Source organism: Mus pahari, chromosome 7 (assembly GCF_900095145.1).
Source record: "Mus pahari chromosome 7, PAHARI_EIJ_v1.1, whole genome shotgun sequence".
Lineage (NCBI taxonomy): Eukaryota > Metazoa > Chordata > Mammalia > Rodentia > Muridae > Mus > Mus pahari.
Window position 1 is genome coordinate 107442656 of NC_034596.1, and position 17902 is coordinate 107460557.

Genomic DNA, 17902 nt, shown 5'->3' on the forward strand with positions numbered 1-17902 from the left:
GCTCAGCCCAGTTCACCCCAGCTCAGCTCACCCCAGCTCATCCCAACTTAGCTCAGCTCACCCCAGCTCAGCTCAGCTCAGCTCAGCTCAGCTCAGCTCAGCTCAGCTCAGCTCACTCCAGCTCAGCTCAGCTCAGTTCACCCAGTTAAGCTCAGCTCAGCCCAGCTCAACCCAGCTCAGCCCAGCTCAACCCAGCTCAGCCCAGCTCACCCAACTCAGCTCAGCTCACCCCAGCTCACCTCAGCTCAGCTCACCCCAACTCACCTCAGCTCAGCTCACCCCAACTCACCTCAGCTCAGCTCAGCTCAGCTCAGCTCAGCTCACCCCAGCTCAGCCCAGTTCACCCAGTTCATCCAGTTAAGCTCACCCCACCTCAGCTCAGCCCAGCTCAGTCCAGCTCAGGTCACCCCAGCTCAGCTCAGCTCACCCCATCTCAGCTACTCCAGAGTAGCTCATTTCAGATCAGCGCACCCCAACACAGCTTAGCATAGCTGAGCTCACCCCAGCTCATCTCAGCTCAGAACAGTAAAGTGTAGGCAGTAGAGTTTAGCTCTATTCAGCTAAACTCGGTTAAGCCAGCCTAGTTTAGCTTAGCTGGCCCAGCTCATTCCAGTTCATTGCAGTCTACTTCATTTTGGCTCAAGCCCAGCTTTGCTTACCTCAGAGTAATCACCTCAGTTTAGCGCATTCTAGAAGAGCTCAGAGAAGCCCCCCCATCTCAGCTCAGCCATGCTTTTTAGAGCCTCACTTACTGGCTCTCACCCTTGTTCGCTTCATTTTGCTCGGCTTTATTAGTCTGGCCTTCTCCGTCTGGGTCTTTACTGTGGCTGGAGAGTTAGTCCAGCCGATCTGCGAGCCTCGGCTGCAGATCTCTATTCTTTCTCAATTCTGTCCAGCTGTGGCCTTCCTTCTGTGTATCCATACCCCAGCCCCTGTCCTCTCACACTGACCTCGGACCCAAGTACTGTCCTTTGATACCATTCTTTAACAACCAGGAAGAACATTTATTGGCAACTTCAAATTCATTAGACTACATTGAGTTGTAGATCAAGAATGTAGTAGTGTTTTCTATAAAAACTAAAAACATCTTTTCTTCCAGAATCCCAGGATTGCCTTCTTATCCTGGGTCCCTCCTTACTGATTCTAAATTAGCTTCCAATTTAAATTCCTTCTAGATTAAATCCACCATTAAAAACCACTGAGGTATCCATTTTTTCTATATTTTCTGCTTAAGAAGAACCAGAATAGATTCAAAATTCAAAACCACATGTATAACTGAAGTAGAGACAGCATCAGTACCTCAACTAATACACTTAACTGAAGTAATTCCAGACAATGGGATACACTTTTTTCTAAGATTTCCTCAAAGTACCATAAGCCCTGTAATTAATGGTTAACAGGCAACATTTTTCTTTTACTAGTTTTTCAAGGAAAGTTAAGTGAGTGACTCAGACAACCGTACTCAAAAGACGCACAAATGCCTCTTTCTCCCCCTAAAGCAATGACTGAAGACTCAGCCCCTCTCAAGCAGAAACAATTGCAAGCTTTAAGAGCAGCAACCACAGCTGTGGCTGCCTCTGGCTTACCGTTGGTGGTGCTTGGATTCGGAGAGGTCCAGAGTGGAATCGCTCCTTCAAAGCTGCCGAGACTGGCTGGTCCATGAGCAGCCAGGTGGATGGGTGGCAGAAACCACAACCATACCTTCCCAGGTCTGGGTGGGAGCCCCAAAGTCCAGGCCTGCCCACCAGCAGCCTGGTCTCAGGTCTTTGGCCCATTCAACAATAAGCAGGGCCAGAGGGAGTTCACAGAGAGCACATGGACTGGCTTAGAAGCCCTTCACTGCACTGACTGGCTGAGTCTCCTCTCAGCCACCAACCAGCATGTTCAACTGAAATAAGTCTATATAATTGCATTCATTAAAAAAAGTCTTTCTCCTAAAATGAATACTTAGAAAGTGGTCTTGAAAAAGATTTATGAAGCCATTTTGACCAGAATGTCAAAGTCTTAATAGTAAGGCAAAACAACAACTAAAAAAAACCATGAACAAAGTCACTGTAAATGCTTTGGGTATTGGAAAAGAGTTGAATGGAGACCAATAATCAGAGGGAAGAATAATAAAGTAATTTTAAGAAGTTTTCTAAATATATTAGAAATTAGACACTAAAGCCCTTCAATTTCTTACATAACCTAATTTTGAAAACGAATTCTAAATACATTTTAGAAGTCGATAAACTTAAGTTTGGGGAAACTAGAACTTCTCAAGCTAAAATTGAAAGGTTGAACTCAATAAGTTAAAAGAGGACCTTTCCAGTTTCGGCTGAATCCTCAGCTTATTTTAGAAATGCAAATTACCCAGGTGTTGTTTTGCTCAGCCTGGACTTTCGGTTTGGTGGGGCTGGACAGTGTTTCGAAACCACTTCTTCAAACCACAGCTACAAGTTTACCTAGTGGTTTTATTTTCCCTTCCCCAAATAGCCTTGCCACATGACCTGCTTCCTGCCAGCTGCTGCAGGTGTTCTGGTTCTGATCGGCCATCTTGACTCCAACTCAACATTGCTCAATTCATTTAAAAATATTTTAAACTTAATTTATCATTGTCAAAAGTCAGTTCTGAACAGGGTATGAAAGAGGCTCATTCCCATTCCTTGGTTAAACTTTCAGTAATATCAGTTCTACACAAACATGACCTCAAATTGACAAGAACTTTGGATATTTAAAAAAATGAGTACTTGAAAACTCTCTCACATTTTAAAGTCACAGTATTTAACTATTTTTCTTAGGAACCAACTTAAGAGTTAAAACAACATCTTCTAATATTCCATACACATACTTCTGTGTTCCTTTGAAAACTGGACTTTGCGGCTCCACCAGACTTCTCTGGGTAGCAACTACCCTTTTGAGACTGAGGCTAGAAGCCTTCCTTCCTTGACTCATTCACTAGAGACAGTTCTCCTCCCAACAAATGAAATTTTAAACAATCTAATGTGGAACATTCCTCACAAATCTAAAGAAAGTGCCCCACTCCACTTTGTCCCTGTGCATCGGATACTGTACAAATGCTGTCACAGAGGTGGTCCTGAAGTATATTTTGCAGCGAACACTGTTATTCTAAAAACTGAAAATCTCCAACTACAGCCCCAACTATCCCTCCAGCCATAGGATTGTTTTAGCATCTCCCTCAAATGAGCCTCCAAAGTCCCTACTCCATCATCTAAGGACTCTACCAACACCATCACACAGATTCTTAGTTTCTCAAAGGTGTGGAGATAATCTATTCCAAAGGTTCTGAGATCCTTAGACAGTTTATTTCCCAACTTCTCTCAGCCGGCTCCCTCAGGGACAAATACCCAGGATTAGTCTGCAATGCTCAGAAAACTCCATAGGCAAAGGTTAAAAATAAAGACCTGGACAGGCCATTCTTACCTGAGGAGACGGTGACTGAGGTTCCTTGACCCCAGTAGCCCATAGCATAGTAATCACAATAGTGGATTTTTCCTCTATACCCGACAAAAACCCCAGAGTCGGACTAGAATCACCCCTGGGCAACTCAGACATTATGCCAATTCCTGGTGTCACACAAGAATCAACCATTCAAGTCATTGTTCCACGTTCTGTTCCCTGCCTGGGCAGAAAGGCCCCTGGACCCCTCTTTAGTCTTTAAGGTGACCTATATTCCAGCCTCACCTCAGAGAAACCAGACAGTCACTGACCCTGAACTTGTCACCATCAACTGTCAGCCCCTAATTCTCACAAGAGTCCGATAGACCCTGGACAAGAGTCTGCCCCAGACTTCAAGCCTCAGTTCTGGCAGATCCTTCATCATACTTCAGTTCTGATATCACCACAGACCAGCAGGTAGAGAGTCCCTGACCCCAGACCCATGTCTCAACATTGGGACAAGGGTTGAATCTTGATTCCCATTTGCAGAGAATCTTGGTCCTGAAGGCTCAGAATCCCCCCACAAGCATTTAGAATGGGAGAAGTTAGGACTCACCTGTAGAGACAGTGACCAGAGTCCCTTGGCCCCAGTAAGCAAACCAGACACATTGTGACAACAATGATTAGACCCCTGACAATAAATGATCCTTGGCTAGGGCTCCAGGATTATCTCAGATGGATGCCATTGAGGGACAAAGACAGCATAGAAGAGAGGGACCTAGTGGCAATGCTGGCCAGGATCCCTATAAATCTCTGGTCATAAAATCTGGGAGCTGAGGATGTCTGTCTGTGTCAGCCAGGGCCCCCAAAGACCCTTCCTGACTCCCGAGGTGTCCCTAGTCCTTCATGACCTGAAATCCAGATACACACATTTCCCCCCCAACAAATGCAGTAAAATCTATTTAAGCTGAGTAGAAGAGAGAGGTTTTAAGGACTCACCTGAGGAGACCGTGACAGTGGTGCCTTGGCCCCAGTAGTCGAAGTAGTCACACTATCATAGACCCCTTTAGTGGGTGTACAAAAACCCATCTACCCATGAAGCCTAACAATGTAAATGCCTATTTTCTATGATTGTCACTGTTCCACAGGCAGCTAGCCTCTGACTGCCTCTTTTCCTGGGAGCAAAGACCCTGTCCTTACAGAAAAGCTTCTGTAGGATGCAGAATGTGACTGATGGCCTGAAATGGGGAGATCTGAGAATATCTTTTCCCGTTTCAGAATGGAAGGTGCAGAAAGAAAGTCAGCTCACCCGAGGAGACAGTGACCTGTGTTCCTGTGCCCCAGACAGCAAAAGCATTGAACAAGGACATGGTCCTTGCTGCTGGCCAAACAAAAACTTGACTTCCATCTGGACTGGACACAGATTCTATAGAGACCCCAGAGGCTTGGCTGGATCCCAGTCAGAGAAGGTAGGAGCCAACAGAGGAGATCTTACCTGAGGAGACGGTGACCGGGGTCCCTGTGCCCCACACATCGAAGTACCAGTAGCACAGTCTCTGTTCTGCCTCTGTTCCTATACTAAAACTCTCTCCACAGCCTGCCTTAGCTCAGCTGAACCCCACAGGCCCCAGATGCAGGACCCACCTGACCTGAGTGACCTGAGTCCCCTAGCCCTAGACATCAGAGTAATTATAGACACAGTGAAGTAGCCCTTCATCCAGGGCCATTCAAACCCAGCCCAAAGTCCCTTGGAATCCCCAGTGGGGTCCAAGCCTCAGAAACTCAGATGTTTGGAGAGATCTCCACCTTAACTCAACTGGATGGGCCCACCTGTAGGATGGTATCTTTCAGGCTAGCCTTGGCTAGCATAGTGAGACCTGTGAGAGAAGAGAAGAAGGAAACAGGAGAGGGAGCAAGGAAGGGAGAGAGGGAGCTGCACCTACCCTGTACTCTCAGTAAACTCCACCTGCCTGCTCTGTCTGGGGACCCTCTTGGTAAGTCCTTGGCAGGACACTGCATCCACCCTTCTGATGCTTGCATTTGCTTGTTCTTCTCCTATCTGAGACCTGTCCACAGTAACTCGTTCTCCTCTGTGCTGTCTCCTGACCTCCAGAAAGCTACCTTTCCTCTCAGATCTTCTCTTTCCTTCCTCAGATTTCTCGAGCCTCTCTACTTCCTCATAGCTCAGGCTGCCCCTGGAGAGCTTCAGACAGAAGGTTTTTGTTGAGCCAGGAGTCACTGTGGTCCCAGTTAGCACTGTGGTGCTCCGCTTAGTCAAAACCTTGCACCAGTCAGAGACCACAGGGCCTCTCAGTCTTACACCTCCCACTAGCCACAGAATATGGATATTCTGACCCCCAAACTGCCAGTCATCCCTGAGTCAGGGACCAGTGATTTTTGTCAACACAATCGCTAAAGTTCTAGAGCCTGTGGGGCTTTTCTTCTTTTTAAAATAAGAGCAGATGGAGGTCCATCTGTCATTCCCTTGTATCTGAGTTATCAACTATGGAGAAAGGTCTGTGATGGTGGGGGTGGGGCAGTGCCCCTCCCTGGGCATCCATGGAGGTACCTTATTCACCATGAGCACCTCTATAGTGTACTTGGGTGCCTATCAGGCACTCATCCTGCTCTTTGATCCCACCTCTACAGCAGGAAAGTGACCCAAATTAAATTAAAATTAAAGCGTCACTCTACTGTTGTGATGGAGCAGCATCTCTGGTGCTGTGTTTCCTGTGTCCAAGGTAGATATATCTCCTCCGTAGTCACTGGCAGAGCTCTGGTTATCAGCGATAGGTCTCAGCTCTGTCCTAAGTGGTACAGGGGAGGAGTTCAGTGCTCTAAGTGAAACCAGAGAGGGAAAAGATCAATGAGGTGTCCACCCATTGGAGAGCTCCCAAGGTTGGCTAATGGATGAGGCTAGATATAGAACCACTGTTAGAAAGAGATATTCTTTTTCCACCTATAGGGTTGCAGACCCCTTCAGCTCCTTGGGTACTTTCTCTAGCTCCGCCATTGAGGGCCCTGTGTTCCATCCAATAGATGACTGTGAGCATCCACTTCTGTATTTGCCAGGCACTGGCATAGTACCCTAGAGCTTGTGTCTCTAGCTGCATATGTAGCAGAAGATGGCCTAGTCGGCCATCATTGGGAAGAGATGCCCCTTGGTCTTGCAGACTTTATATGCCCCAGTACAAGGGAATGCCAGGACCAAGAAGTGGGAGTGGGTGGGTAGGGGAACAGGGTGGGGGGAGGATATAGGAGACCTTAGGGATAGTATTTGAAATGTAAATGAAGAAAATATCGAATACACACACACACACACACACACACACACACACACACACACACACACACATATATATATATATATATATATATATATATATATATATATATATTCGGTATCAGGATAGACCTGAAGACACAGCTCCCAGAACATGATGGATTCTACCTTAGAGCACTAGAGATGTATGAGCTTCACATTCAGATGTGTTCTGTCATCCCTTGACAATGTCCCAAGGGCAAAGCTCTCTTCTTCCAAGAATAGTAATGTGTCTTCTCTCAGCTGTGTTATCTCACTGTGGCATGGCTTAGGTAGACCTGAGTTACTCTCGCAGAACAGTAAATAGACAGGTCACTCACAGGTTTGGAGCCTCAAATTACCTCATCTGTAGAATTCTGGGTGATAGTTCCATTCTTGGGAGTCTTGCATGTTTCAAGGAGACAGATAAAAAGAACTTAGGACAAAAGGCTCTCTAGAGTTGATAGGCTTTGCTTCCTTAGGTTGGCCATTGCCCTAGGAGGGTAGTGGAAAGTAAAGGAAGAAATATTAGGAGAATCATTTGTTTCTTTTGTGGATTCTGAGGTTTTTACCAGAGAGGAGTTGGACTGTTTCGAACTGAGGTGATCACATGGCAGTACCCTCACTGTATTTAGTATTGGAATGTTTTCCCCTTGTTGGGAGCAGCCTTGAGCCAACATGTTCTTGGTCTCATTGTTTCATACTCCATGTTTAGTGATGATTCTTAGCCTGGCTCCTCCAAGCATCTTTACATGCTGATAGTTTTCTTCTACCAGCTTTATTTCCAGGGCCTATGGAAATTTGATTCCTGGGTTATTGAATCTATGGCTGTTTCTTGGGCCTTTTTCTCATGAAGGGTGGCTTAGTTGTATATAGGTTGTAGGTTGAAGATACATCAGAATTTATTAAATGAGCTTCAAGATACTGTTTAGGGTCATTATTCTATAGCTATGATGAGATACCAAGACAAAGTTTTTTATAAAAATAAAGCATTTAATGGGGACTTGCTTATAGTTTCAGAGGTTTAGTCCATTTTCATCATGGTAGGAAGCATAAAGAGCACATTGCACTGGAATAGTAGCTGAGAGTTCTATCCTGCTCTGAAGGCAGAGAGAGAGAGAGAGAGAGAGAGAGAGAGAGAGAGAGAGAGAGAGAGAGAGAGAGCAGGCCTTTGAAACCTCAAAGCTCAGCCTAGGGACATACTTCCTCCAACAAGGACACACCTCCTAATCCTTCTAATCCTTTTAAATAGTGACACTCCCTGGTAACTAAGCATTCAAATATACAAGCCTGTGGGAACTATTCTTATAAAACCATCATAAACAGCAACAATGGCCAAATCACACCTGAGATGCTGAGAACCAGGTACTTTGTCCTTGAGACTGGGAGCTAAGAGTCAGAGTAGTCCCAGAATAGCTGTCTCTCACGGAGGCAAAAAGAACAATAATCATTCAATTTAAAGGAAAGAATGCCTCAGAAATCTAAATCTGGAGCCCTTGATGTTCCTGGATAGCAGCTGGTCTTTAGTCCATGACAAAAGCTTGCAAACNCTGGACCTGCTGTCAGCAAAGGAATCAGCATCAGCAACTCTGGAGGAAGAGGTAAAGACAAGAGAACAAGCAGTGGGAAGGCTTCCTCTTCACATACTCAAACAGTGGCCTTTCAGGATCTCTTTGAATGGACTCTGACTGCAGCACACATTGTCTNCCCTGAGCAGCTCTTTGAACACATGGAGGAAGCCTTGGTGACTCTCCTCAGTCCTGCATCTTTCATAATTCCAAAACCACTACCATGTGGATGACAATAAGTTCTTCTTCTGTCACCTGACATCTTCATAAGAAGCTCAGCACACCCTTCTTCTTCTTCTTCTTCTTCTTCTTCTTCTTCTTCTTCTTCTTCTTCTTCTTCTTCTTCTTCTTCTTCTTCTTCTTCTTTTTTGGTTTTCCGAGACAGGGTTTCTCTGTATAGCCCTGGCTGTCCCGGAACTCACTTTGTAGACCAGTCCTTGGGTACTTTCTCTAGCTCCTCCATTGGGGGTCTTTGTGTTCTATCTTATAGATGACTGTAGGGATCCACTTCTATATTTGCCAGGCACTGGCATAGCCTCACAAGAGAGAGCTATATCAGTGTTCTTTCAGCAAGTTCTACAGCACACCATTCTTAAGGAGGCTTCTTTTCAGTGACATTATCTGTACTGGATAGCTTTGTGTCAACTTGACACAGCTGGAGTTATCACAGAGAAAGGAGCTTCAGTTGGGAAAATGCCTCCATGAGATCCAGCTGTAAGGCATTTTCTCAATTAGTGATCAAGGGGGGAGGNTCCCTTGTGGGTGGTGCCATCTCTGGGCTGGTAGTCTTGGGTTCTATAAGAGAGTGGACTGAGCAAGCCAGGGAAGGCAAGCCAGTAAAGAACATCCCTCCATGGCTTCTGCATCAGCTCCTGCTTTCTGACCTGCTTGAGTTCCAGTCCTGCATCCTTTGGTGATCAACAGCATGTTAGTGAAATGTAAGCCAAATAAACTCTTTCCTCCCCAACTTGCTTCTTGGTCATGACGTTTGTGCAGGAGTAGAAACCCTGACTAAGACATTATCTCTTTAACAGTTATAGTTGTTTTCCTGGCATCAGTCTGAATACTCTCCTGGCTTGAAATTTCTTCTGCTACATAAATTCATCTATGAGATTTAAATTTAGTGTCACACAAGTTCTCAGGACATAGCAGAAAGAAGCTCAACTCTTGGCTAAAAGATCATACAAATGGCCCCTATCCCAGGTCCTGATGGACTTCTTACTCATCTATGTAACTTCATGAGTTGGGGGGGGGGCATTGTCCTCATTTCTTTTATTATTTTTGTCTTCCAAAGCTTCCAGCAGAATGAATGATTATNTTCTGCTTACAGAATTCTAAGTCTTTTCAAACTGAAAGCTTCAAATTCCTCCCACAGAAGCATTTTCAGTGCCCTAGGAATGGCAAAGTNAGGTTCATCTCTGCAATGACCCCCAATTCTTGGTACCATGTTTGTCTCCATTACTTTTTTGTTGCTCTGACAAAATGCTTTAACAAAAGCAACCTAAGAAAGGATAGACTTTAAAAAAAAAAGAAAAAGAAAGGATAGGTGTATTTCTGCTGGCATTTCAAAGTATTATCTCTAATGGTGTGGAATCAAGGCTGCAGGAGCTTGAAGTAGCTGGTCACATCATGTCTGCAGTCAGAAGACAAATGTATAGGGACTGGAGGAGGACAGAGTGTGAAGTCCTGAGTGAATGTGTATTGTTGACATAGGCATTACCATATTGAGAACTCCAAAGTCTTGGCCTCTTGGGAGACTGGCAAAACCATTACACGTATGGGCCAGACTGAATCCAGGTGGCAGAATTCTCTTTGAGAATCTGAGTATGAGTTTTTATGAATGATTGATCAATGTGTGCAAAGACTAGTAACTGCCTTTTTCTTACCCCAAATGTGTACAACTAAAGACTGCTTACCTATAGAGACCTTCTATTGAGACTAGCTAAGCCCTTCTTATCATACTTCATGAACACACAGAAGTGTCACACTATGGCGGTTGTGGTTGAAGAGCTCCACTTTATCTCAGTTTCAGTGTATGCGTGTTTGTCTTTTCTTTATTCCTCACTCCCCTGCCACCTACCATGGCAGGGTTCCAGGACCCCGGGCCACACACGATACAGCAGAAATGAATGAGTAGTGGTGCTTAGCTTGCTTTCTCTACTTCATATAATTTAGACTCCTCTGCCCAGGGAATGGTCCCACCCAGAGGTAAGATGTGTCTTACTTTAATATTAGTTAGAGTAATCCTGACAATCATAAAAGGCACCTGCAAATCCATCTTCCAGAGATTCTAGATTTTGTCAACTTGACAATACTAAACATCAGACTTTGTACCAAGCCTTTTCCATGAACCTCTTGAACCTCAGCCCAGAGAGAGCACTCTGTGTTGAAAAGCCTACCATGACTGGCAGCAAACTACAACTGACCAAACGAACCTTAATGATTGCGATTGATCCAAAAGGAATGCAGTGATTGCCCAAACATTCCTTCTTGGGCTGTGTAAATAGGCTACTCCTGCTCACCTACTTGGCCAGAAGACACACCTGAGTTATCTCTTCTAGTGTTGCAACATTAGGTCCAATAAAACTTCTCTTCATGGATCTCCCGCTCCCCCCCCCCCATTACTTTCAATAAGTAGTGCAGGTAAACTGGAACCATAAAAAAAGAGTAACAAGCAACAGAGAGAACCGTAATGGACACAGTTTGACAGCTGAAGGTCCTATGGAACATGACACTGCTTGCTTACCCAATACCACCAACCCTATGTGCTGATATTCCTTGAACGTTCCAGCATTAGTATTCCACCCTTAGTCCTGACCTTTAATTGCAAAAGATATGTGTTTTTGAATGCCTGGTGCTGGGTTAATGGACATCCCTGCTTACAATCAGCCTTTCAGTCCTAAGCTGTGTGTCTTGGTTTCATAGCACAAAGCTCTGGAAACCTGTTCTTCACAGATGAAGAAGTAGTTCTCTGTGAAGGCCTTGGGCCTGTCCACGGTCAGCATTCACCCACCTGAATCCACAGAATCACACAAGATAACTTGGATCCTACATGAATATCCCATCATGTGATGACTCACCAGCTTTGGGTTAAGGGTCTTGCCACATACTCTTCAGATGAATTTACTGGAGCAGTTGGACACCCACCATGATTGCTGGATTACAAAGGATAGGAGGAAGCAGACAGATGAAGAGGCACATGGGGTGAGGAATGGACACTGACAGCCTGTGAAGGGCTTCTGCGCCTCTGAGATACCTCCCCATAGTCTCCTGTGTCCAGCTGTGTGGGAGTTCTCCTAACACCATATTTTTGGCTTTTATGGCAGCCCTGTATATAAGCAGGATAGAATCTGTTGGCCATTAGTGACCAATTCAGCTTCTAGAGCCTTTCTTTACTGGAGGTGGTAGGCTGAAAGTCTCAACCTTCTGATCCTGCTAAATAATTCTGGGAACAGGGGGCTTAGTGAGTTCACTCCCATGTACCCACTGGGGACAGGGGGTGTTCACTCCCATGTACCCACTGGGGACAGGGGGCTCAGTGAGTTCACTCCCATGTACCCACTGGGGACAGGGGGCTCAGTGAGCTCATTCCCACGTACCCACTGTTACCACTGTGGGGATTCCTGATCTCTACCTCATTGTGCTAACATTTACTTCATGAGGTTTTGACTTCCTTGCTTACTTTTGTATTTTTATCCAGGTCCAATAAAGCATATTCTCATTCATGTAGGTAATTTTATTTGTCAATATTCTATATCATATACAACACTAAATATTATTTTACATGTAGAAGACGCATGTAAATTTATAAATAGAATTGTTTATTCATGTAAATCTTATTCAATGAGGTTGGGTTCAAGCAAAACCCGCCAAGACTGTACCTTTGAAAAATATATCTGAATACTAGGTTCCTGATTGTTAGATCAAGTCTTTCCAGTAAGGTTACATAAGTGTTTACACACTAGCTGACTAATTTATGTTTCTATTGTTGTGATAAACACCATGACCAAAAGCAACATGGAGAAAAATGGATTATTTCATTTTACAACTCTTAGGTCACACTCTAGCACTGAGGGAAGTCAGGGCAGGAAATTGGAGGCCATGGTTGAGCAGAAGGCACAGAAAAACAAGGGTTCTTCTTCAGGACTTCCTCCATCTGATTTTTTTTAAATGGCATCGAGGACTTCCTACCCATGCATGGTACCACTCACAATGATGTGTTCCTACCTCCCACATCCATCACTAACCAAGACGATAACTCCAGAGACTTGTCTATGGAGCAATCTTCTCTAGACACATTTTCTCATCTGTGGTTCCTGCTCCTCAAATAATTCCAGCTTGTATCAAGTTGACATAAAGCTCCATGGTGCACCACACTCTGAGACTTTTGATAATTTTAACAAAACATGCTTATAGTTGACTGTTCTGTATCATTTTCTCTTGGGAATCAAGGACACTTCTGGAACATCTGGAAACCTCTCATTTGTTGGTCATGGTGAGTAGTGTTAGGGAAGGTCTGAAGGGGACCTAGGCAGAAGTAGGGGTGGGTACAGCATAGGGAGATCTGGGCCTTGCCTGGAGGGAGGGAGGGAAGGAGGGAGGGAAGGAAGGAAGGAAGGAAGGAAGCAAGGAAGCAAGGAAGCAAGGAAGGAAGGATGTAAGGATGTGTGTGGCATCACAGGAGGGGAGAACTGCCAAAGAGAAGACTCTGGGCAGACCATGTACCGGTGGCCTAGTAGAGCAGTTACAAGATTATGATGGCACTGTTTGAACACTGCCTGACTTAGCAAAGCAGAATAGAGAAGAGAGAAGAATGGGCCACAGTAGCCATCTTAATGGCATCCAAAACAGGCTGTTAACACTTTGGGGGATGGGCTCCATGCCCATGTCCCACTGTTAACATTAACTTTGGCTAGTTTTGACTTTCCTGCTCTCCCTCTATTCCTCCCTCTCTCCCTCCCTCCCCCTCTCTCTGTCATTCTCTGTCTCTGTTTGTCACTGTCTGCCTCTCTTTTTGTCTGTCTGGGACCAGTGCTGTCTGAACTGCTGCTTGTGTAGTCTTTCTGAGGGGATTTGTGGTTGACATTGACACCACAGTGCTGCTTCTCGTGCCTATTCATGCAAACCCCCTTTCCAGCCGTTCTTGGAGGACTGAACAGGAAGGTCATTCGTTGCTAGAAATATGGAGCAGATGTCAGTTTGGGGCCTTGGTGTCATGGTGCTCCAGGGGCGTGTAGTTTCTATTGCTTTTGCAGAAATTACTAGATGTCACAGGCTCCTACCTGGAGTTACCTGCCTATAGTCATGGTAGTAAGAGCTGAATGATCCTGTCTGCCTGTAGCTTCTCCTCTCAAGGGCTAGCCTTGTTAGAGAGTCCTGAGCCAAGATGAAAGGTTAAGGATGGCCTACTCCAAGTTATAAATGAATGTGAATACTCAGAAGCACTAGGCTGGTTGGTTGGATACACACACACACACACACACACACACACACACACACACACACACACACACACACAGAAAGCCAGGGTGGGGCATGGGTCTAGGTATAAGTTTTGGAGGCCAGTTTTGGTTGCAGCCTTTCTTACAGTGGTAGCCAGAGCTGTCTCACTGTGACAGTAACTTGTTCAAAATCCTGTCAGAGCTTCAGAGCCTTCCTGCTGAGTAGAGGGCAGGCATGGGTAGTTTCCCCTGTGGGCAGAGCTGTGGGAGCACTGAGTGGTACCCGGGCAAGCTTTGTCTATGCCTTTGTTTTTCTTTTTCTTTTTCCTTTCTGTTTTCTTTTCTTTCTTTTTTCTTCCCTCCCTCCCTCCCTCCCTCCCTCCCTCCCTTCCTTCCTTCCTTCCTTCCTTCCTTCCTTCCTTCCTTCTTCCTTTCTTTTTTTGAATATTGGTTTTCTTGATGTAGCCCTGGCTGTGCTGGCCTCCAACTTAGATATCTACCTGCTTTTGTATTTTGAAACCTGGGATTAAATGCATGTGTCACCATGCCCAGCTAAGTTTTATATATTAAGTATGTATGACACAGTGGCCCCGTTCACTAATATAGGTAAGCACAGTGCCTCAGGCTGGCACACATTCCCCTCCACTGTGTGTCTACTTCCAGGAGTCTTTATGACAGGGCCCCCTGGGGGAAATATTGTTACTGTTAGTCTTCATCCCTCCACTCTGGATGGGCTGGTTTGAGTGGGCAAGGCTGGTAGGCTCTTTCTGGTTGACTTTGTGTATGTGTGTATGTGTACATGTTATGTGTGTGTACAAGAGCATGTGTACATGTATGTGTGTGTCCATGAATATGTGTACACACATGTGCCTGCATATGCATATGTTTGTGTGTGTGTGTTTGTATACCCACATGTGCATGTATATGTGTATGAGTATATGAATGCATGTTCATGTATGTGTGTGTTTGCATGCATGTTCTTGCATGTGTGTGTGTTTGTGTGTGTTTGAGTGGATGTGAAAGTGTGTATAATCAAGGCTCATGCCCTACTTGGGTTGTTCCAGTCCTCTTAGAGTTAAGAGTGAGGAACTGATCTCTCCATTGTCCCCAGGGGGCTATTGGATCTTGTAGTGTGCATGAGGTCTTTCAACCCTGAGTTTCTCTTTGATGAGATCTGAAACTTTCTGCTTCTAGTGCAGATGGCATGTTGGGTGGGGGCACTGCAGAGGCCAAGTATCTGAAGCCACCATGGCTACTGAAATACAGATTGTGTCAGTATGGCTAGACCAAAATTTGGGACTCTCAATCCTAACTCCACTGGGACTCTCTAGGCTCAAAGCTGTGACTGCAAGCCAAATTTAGGGTCCCATATACCCTCACTGACTAGCCACTGTAGGTGAGGGTCTGGTTATTCCATGGATTTGAGACTGCTCTGTACCACTGTGGTAGGTATTCCACAGTGAGAGAGGCCCATACAGAATCCTCCTCCTGTGGCCTTCCTGCCATGCTGTGATGGCAGATGGAGAAGAGCCACTCTGCTGTTCCTCTACCTGATCTATGTCAGTATCTGTCCCATGGCTCTAGCAGAGACAGAACATGAGGCAGACTAATGTCACATGACCACGCCTGGCCCAGATTTGCAGCAATGATGGGATGGAGCCTAAGGCTCAGTTCATCAAAGATACAGGACCTTCTCATATCTGTTCCCTAGTGAGAAACACACCATAGCTTCCTAGTGACACAGCCAACACTACATGACACAGTTGTGTCATGCCCACAGTTACCTTACCAGAGTTTCTGTGCTAGAAAATAAAAAAGAAAGCAGAGGAGAGTAAGGATTGAGGACTCTGGTTCTGGAAGTGGCTGCTGAGGACAGAGATTATATAGAGAGGTCAAATGGCCAAACTTGTCCCCAACAGGAGTCAGAGGGGGGACTCTGCCTTGGACTCTCTCTGATCTTCCAGAGTATGGTAAGACAAGGTCTTTTGATTTGGGGCTGCAAGGTGGTTACCACTGGCATTCTGTCTCTTAAGAGATCCATCAATGTCTAATGAATGGGGCCCAAGGATGCAAACAAACACCGGCCAAACAAAATCCTGTCTCAGGTCAGCAGTAGCCTAGGAGATGCTTCTGTCCTGTGGATCCTCCGCAAGGATGCAGGGAGTTCTTAGGTAGCTGAAATCAGGCTCAGCTCCAGGAACATGCTCTGTGTAGTCTTCCACTGATCTTGGTAGAACCAACTATAGGTTCCTTGTGTTCCAAGAAGTGACCGAAAGAACATGTTTAGGCTGTGTCTGAGGTCCTGCTGTCTTGTGGGTGCCAGNTAAAGATGGTCAAATCATAGGTTTTAAAGTGACTATAGAAGACTGTTTGAGCCCAGCTTGGAGTGTTTCCCAGGATTCTCTGAGAAAACAATCTCTGGGCCCTTCCTATTGAAAGGAGGCATTGGTCCATGTGGAGAGCTGAGTGCTTTTCTAATGGGGTCCCAGGATTCTGGGTGAGAGACTATTGGGATCTGTCTCTAGTGTGCTTTCACCTCTCTATGGGCAGTCAGAAAGCTCTGTGTGTTGGATAGTATTAAGTAATGATTCTCAGTTGTNGAGATTCAGATAGAGCCCCTTAGGTTCAAGCTCTTCTTGACTCACTGTTTTAAGCTGAAAAGTCAGCTGGGCACACTGGGTTTTTGTTGCTGGATATACCACTGTGGTAGCTACCATAGTATACACAGTAGTAGAAACCTTCACAAAAAGCCCTGTCAAGTAAGGTCTCTGGTTCTGCAGGAACATCATGGTCTGACTTGGCCAGAGGTAGCAGTGCAGAGTGTCAGTGGGCATCCTTAGTGTACATCCAGCCTTTATGCTCCTGGGCTCCTATCTCTCTAGGGAGTTCCTATACAAGTGAATGGATTTGTGGCTGCCACAAGGTTGACTTCCAAGCATCCCTTGTTCTCTCTGTGCCTGGATAGAGGCTGCTGAGGCAAGGCTCATAAGACCTACAGGAAAGGTTTGTTTCTGGGTGACTTCCTGACTGATATACTGCCTTCCTTCCTCCTCTAGTGGGAAGTGCTGTGGTGATGCCTTGAGACCTTACATGGGGAGTGAGAAGGGTAAGGGAAGAAGCTGCAGGCTCTGTCAGCAGAATCCAGGCTTTGTGCTTTGAAGTGCGGCTGCTCTTTCCTGTTTGAAAGCCTCACTGATTATGAAGATGTTTCCTGTAGGACTGGCCATCTTCCTGTGCTTCTGCTGCTCTGTCTGCCATTCTCTGCTCTTTATAAGATCTTGCTTTTCCTTTAGGCACACTTGTGTGATTTCATGACAGTTGTTTCCTAACCCTCTTCACCCTAGTCTTTGTCTGTTCCTGGTGATCGNCCTGGCATTTCATCCAGCCTGCAGTGGGGGCCTGGCACTGTCACCACAGGGCTCAGATACTCTCTTCTCATCTCCTTAACAGAGAGAATGAATTTTGTTTGTTGTGAGGGTCGGTGAGAGGGAATCCTGTTGAACATGTTTCTTTTAACTTGGTTCTCCCTTACTTCAGCATTGAAGCCATTAAGAGCATCTTCTGTGTGGTACTCAACCCTTACAATTCTTCTCTAGTTCACAATTTGTTCATACTTCCTTGGGATGGTGTGTGTGTGTGTGTGTGTGTGTGTGTGTGTGTGTTCTGTTTCTTCTTTTGGCCTTTTCTAGCCTTGCAGCTCTGTGTCATTTCATGCAGTGGATTCTGCGGCATATTTGGGATTCAGTGCTGACACACAGTGCTTTCAGTGTACCCACTTGCATTGCCAGGTAGTTCCGTCTGAGCTCTGTTTTGCTCTCCTGTCAGCCAAGTCCTGCTTGCTGCTTCTGAGCTCTACCCTCTGGAGAATTTAGGCAGGCCTGCCATTCAGCCCATCCTCCTGACTCTCTTTCCTTATATCTACATTAACTTTTAAGATTCCTACTCCAAGGTGATGAGTGTGGACTGGAAATGCATCTGAGTGGTAAGGAACTTACCTGGCATACTCATGCCATCAGACTCAATGTACAGCACAGCAGTACCCACATGAGGTAGGTGCCAGGAGCAGATGCTGCATGTACGCTATGAATACAAGGTAGGTATATAAAGTGTATGTATTTCCCACACATGCCCACTTTAACCCTAGTCCTTGGATGACCTGAGAGTCCTATGCCATTCCTCCACAGTGTGGCAGGCTTTGCCTGGCTGTGCTTCCC

The 17902-nt window shown here is 45.6% G+C and overlaps 2 gene segments (V, D, J or C); both read right to left on the bottom strand.

Moving 5' to 3' along the window:
* The window catches only part of LOC110324105, a 127207-nt gene extending 124947 nt beyond the window's left edge, over window positions 1-2260 (bottom strand). Inside the window, exon 1 of the C gene segment in view lies at window positions 1587-2260.
* The window catches only part of LOC110324161, a 137254-nt gene that overhangs the window by 7206 nt on the left and 112146 nt on the right, over window positions 1-17902 (bottom strand). Inside the window, 1 exon segment of the C gene segment in view lies at window positions 4378-4429. Coding sequence covers window positions 4378-4429 — 52 coding nt within the window.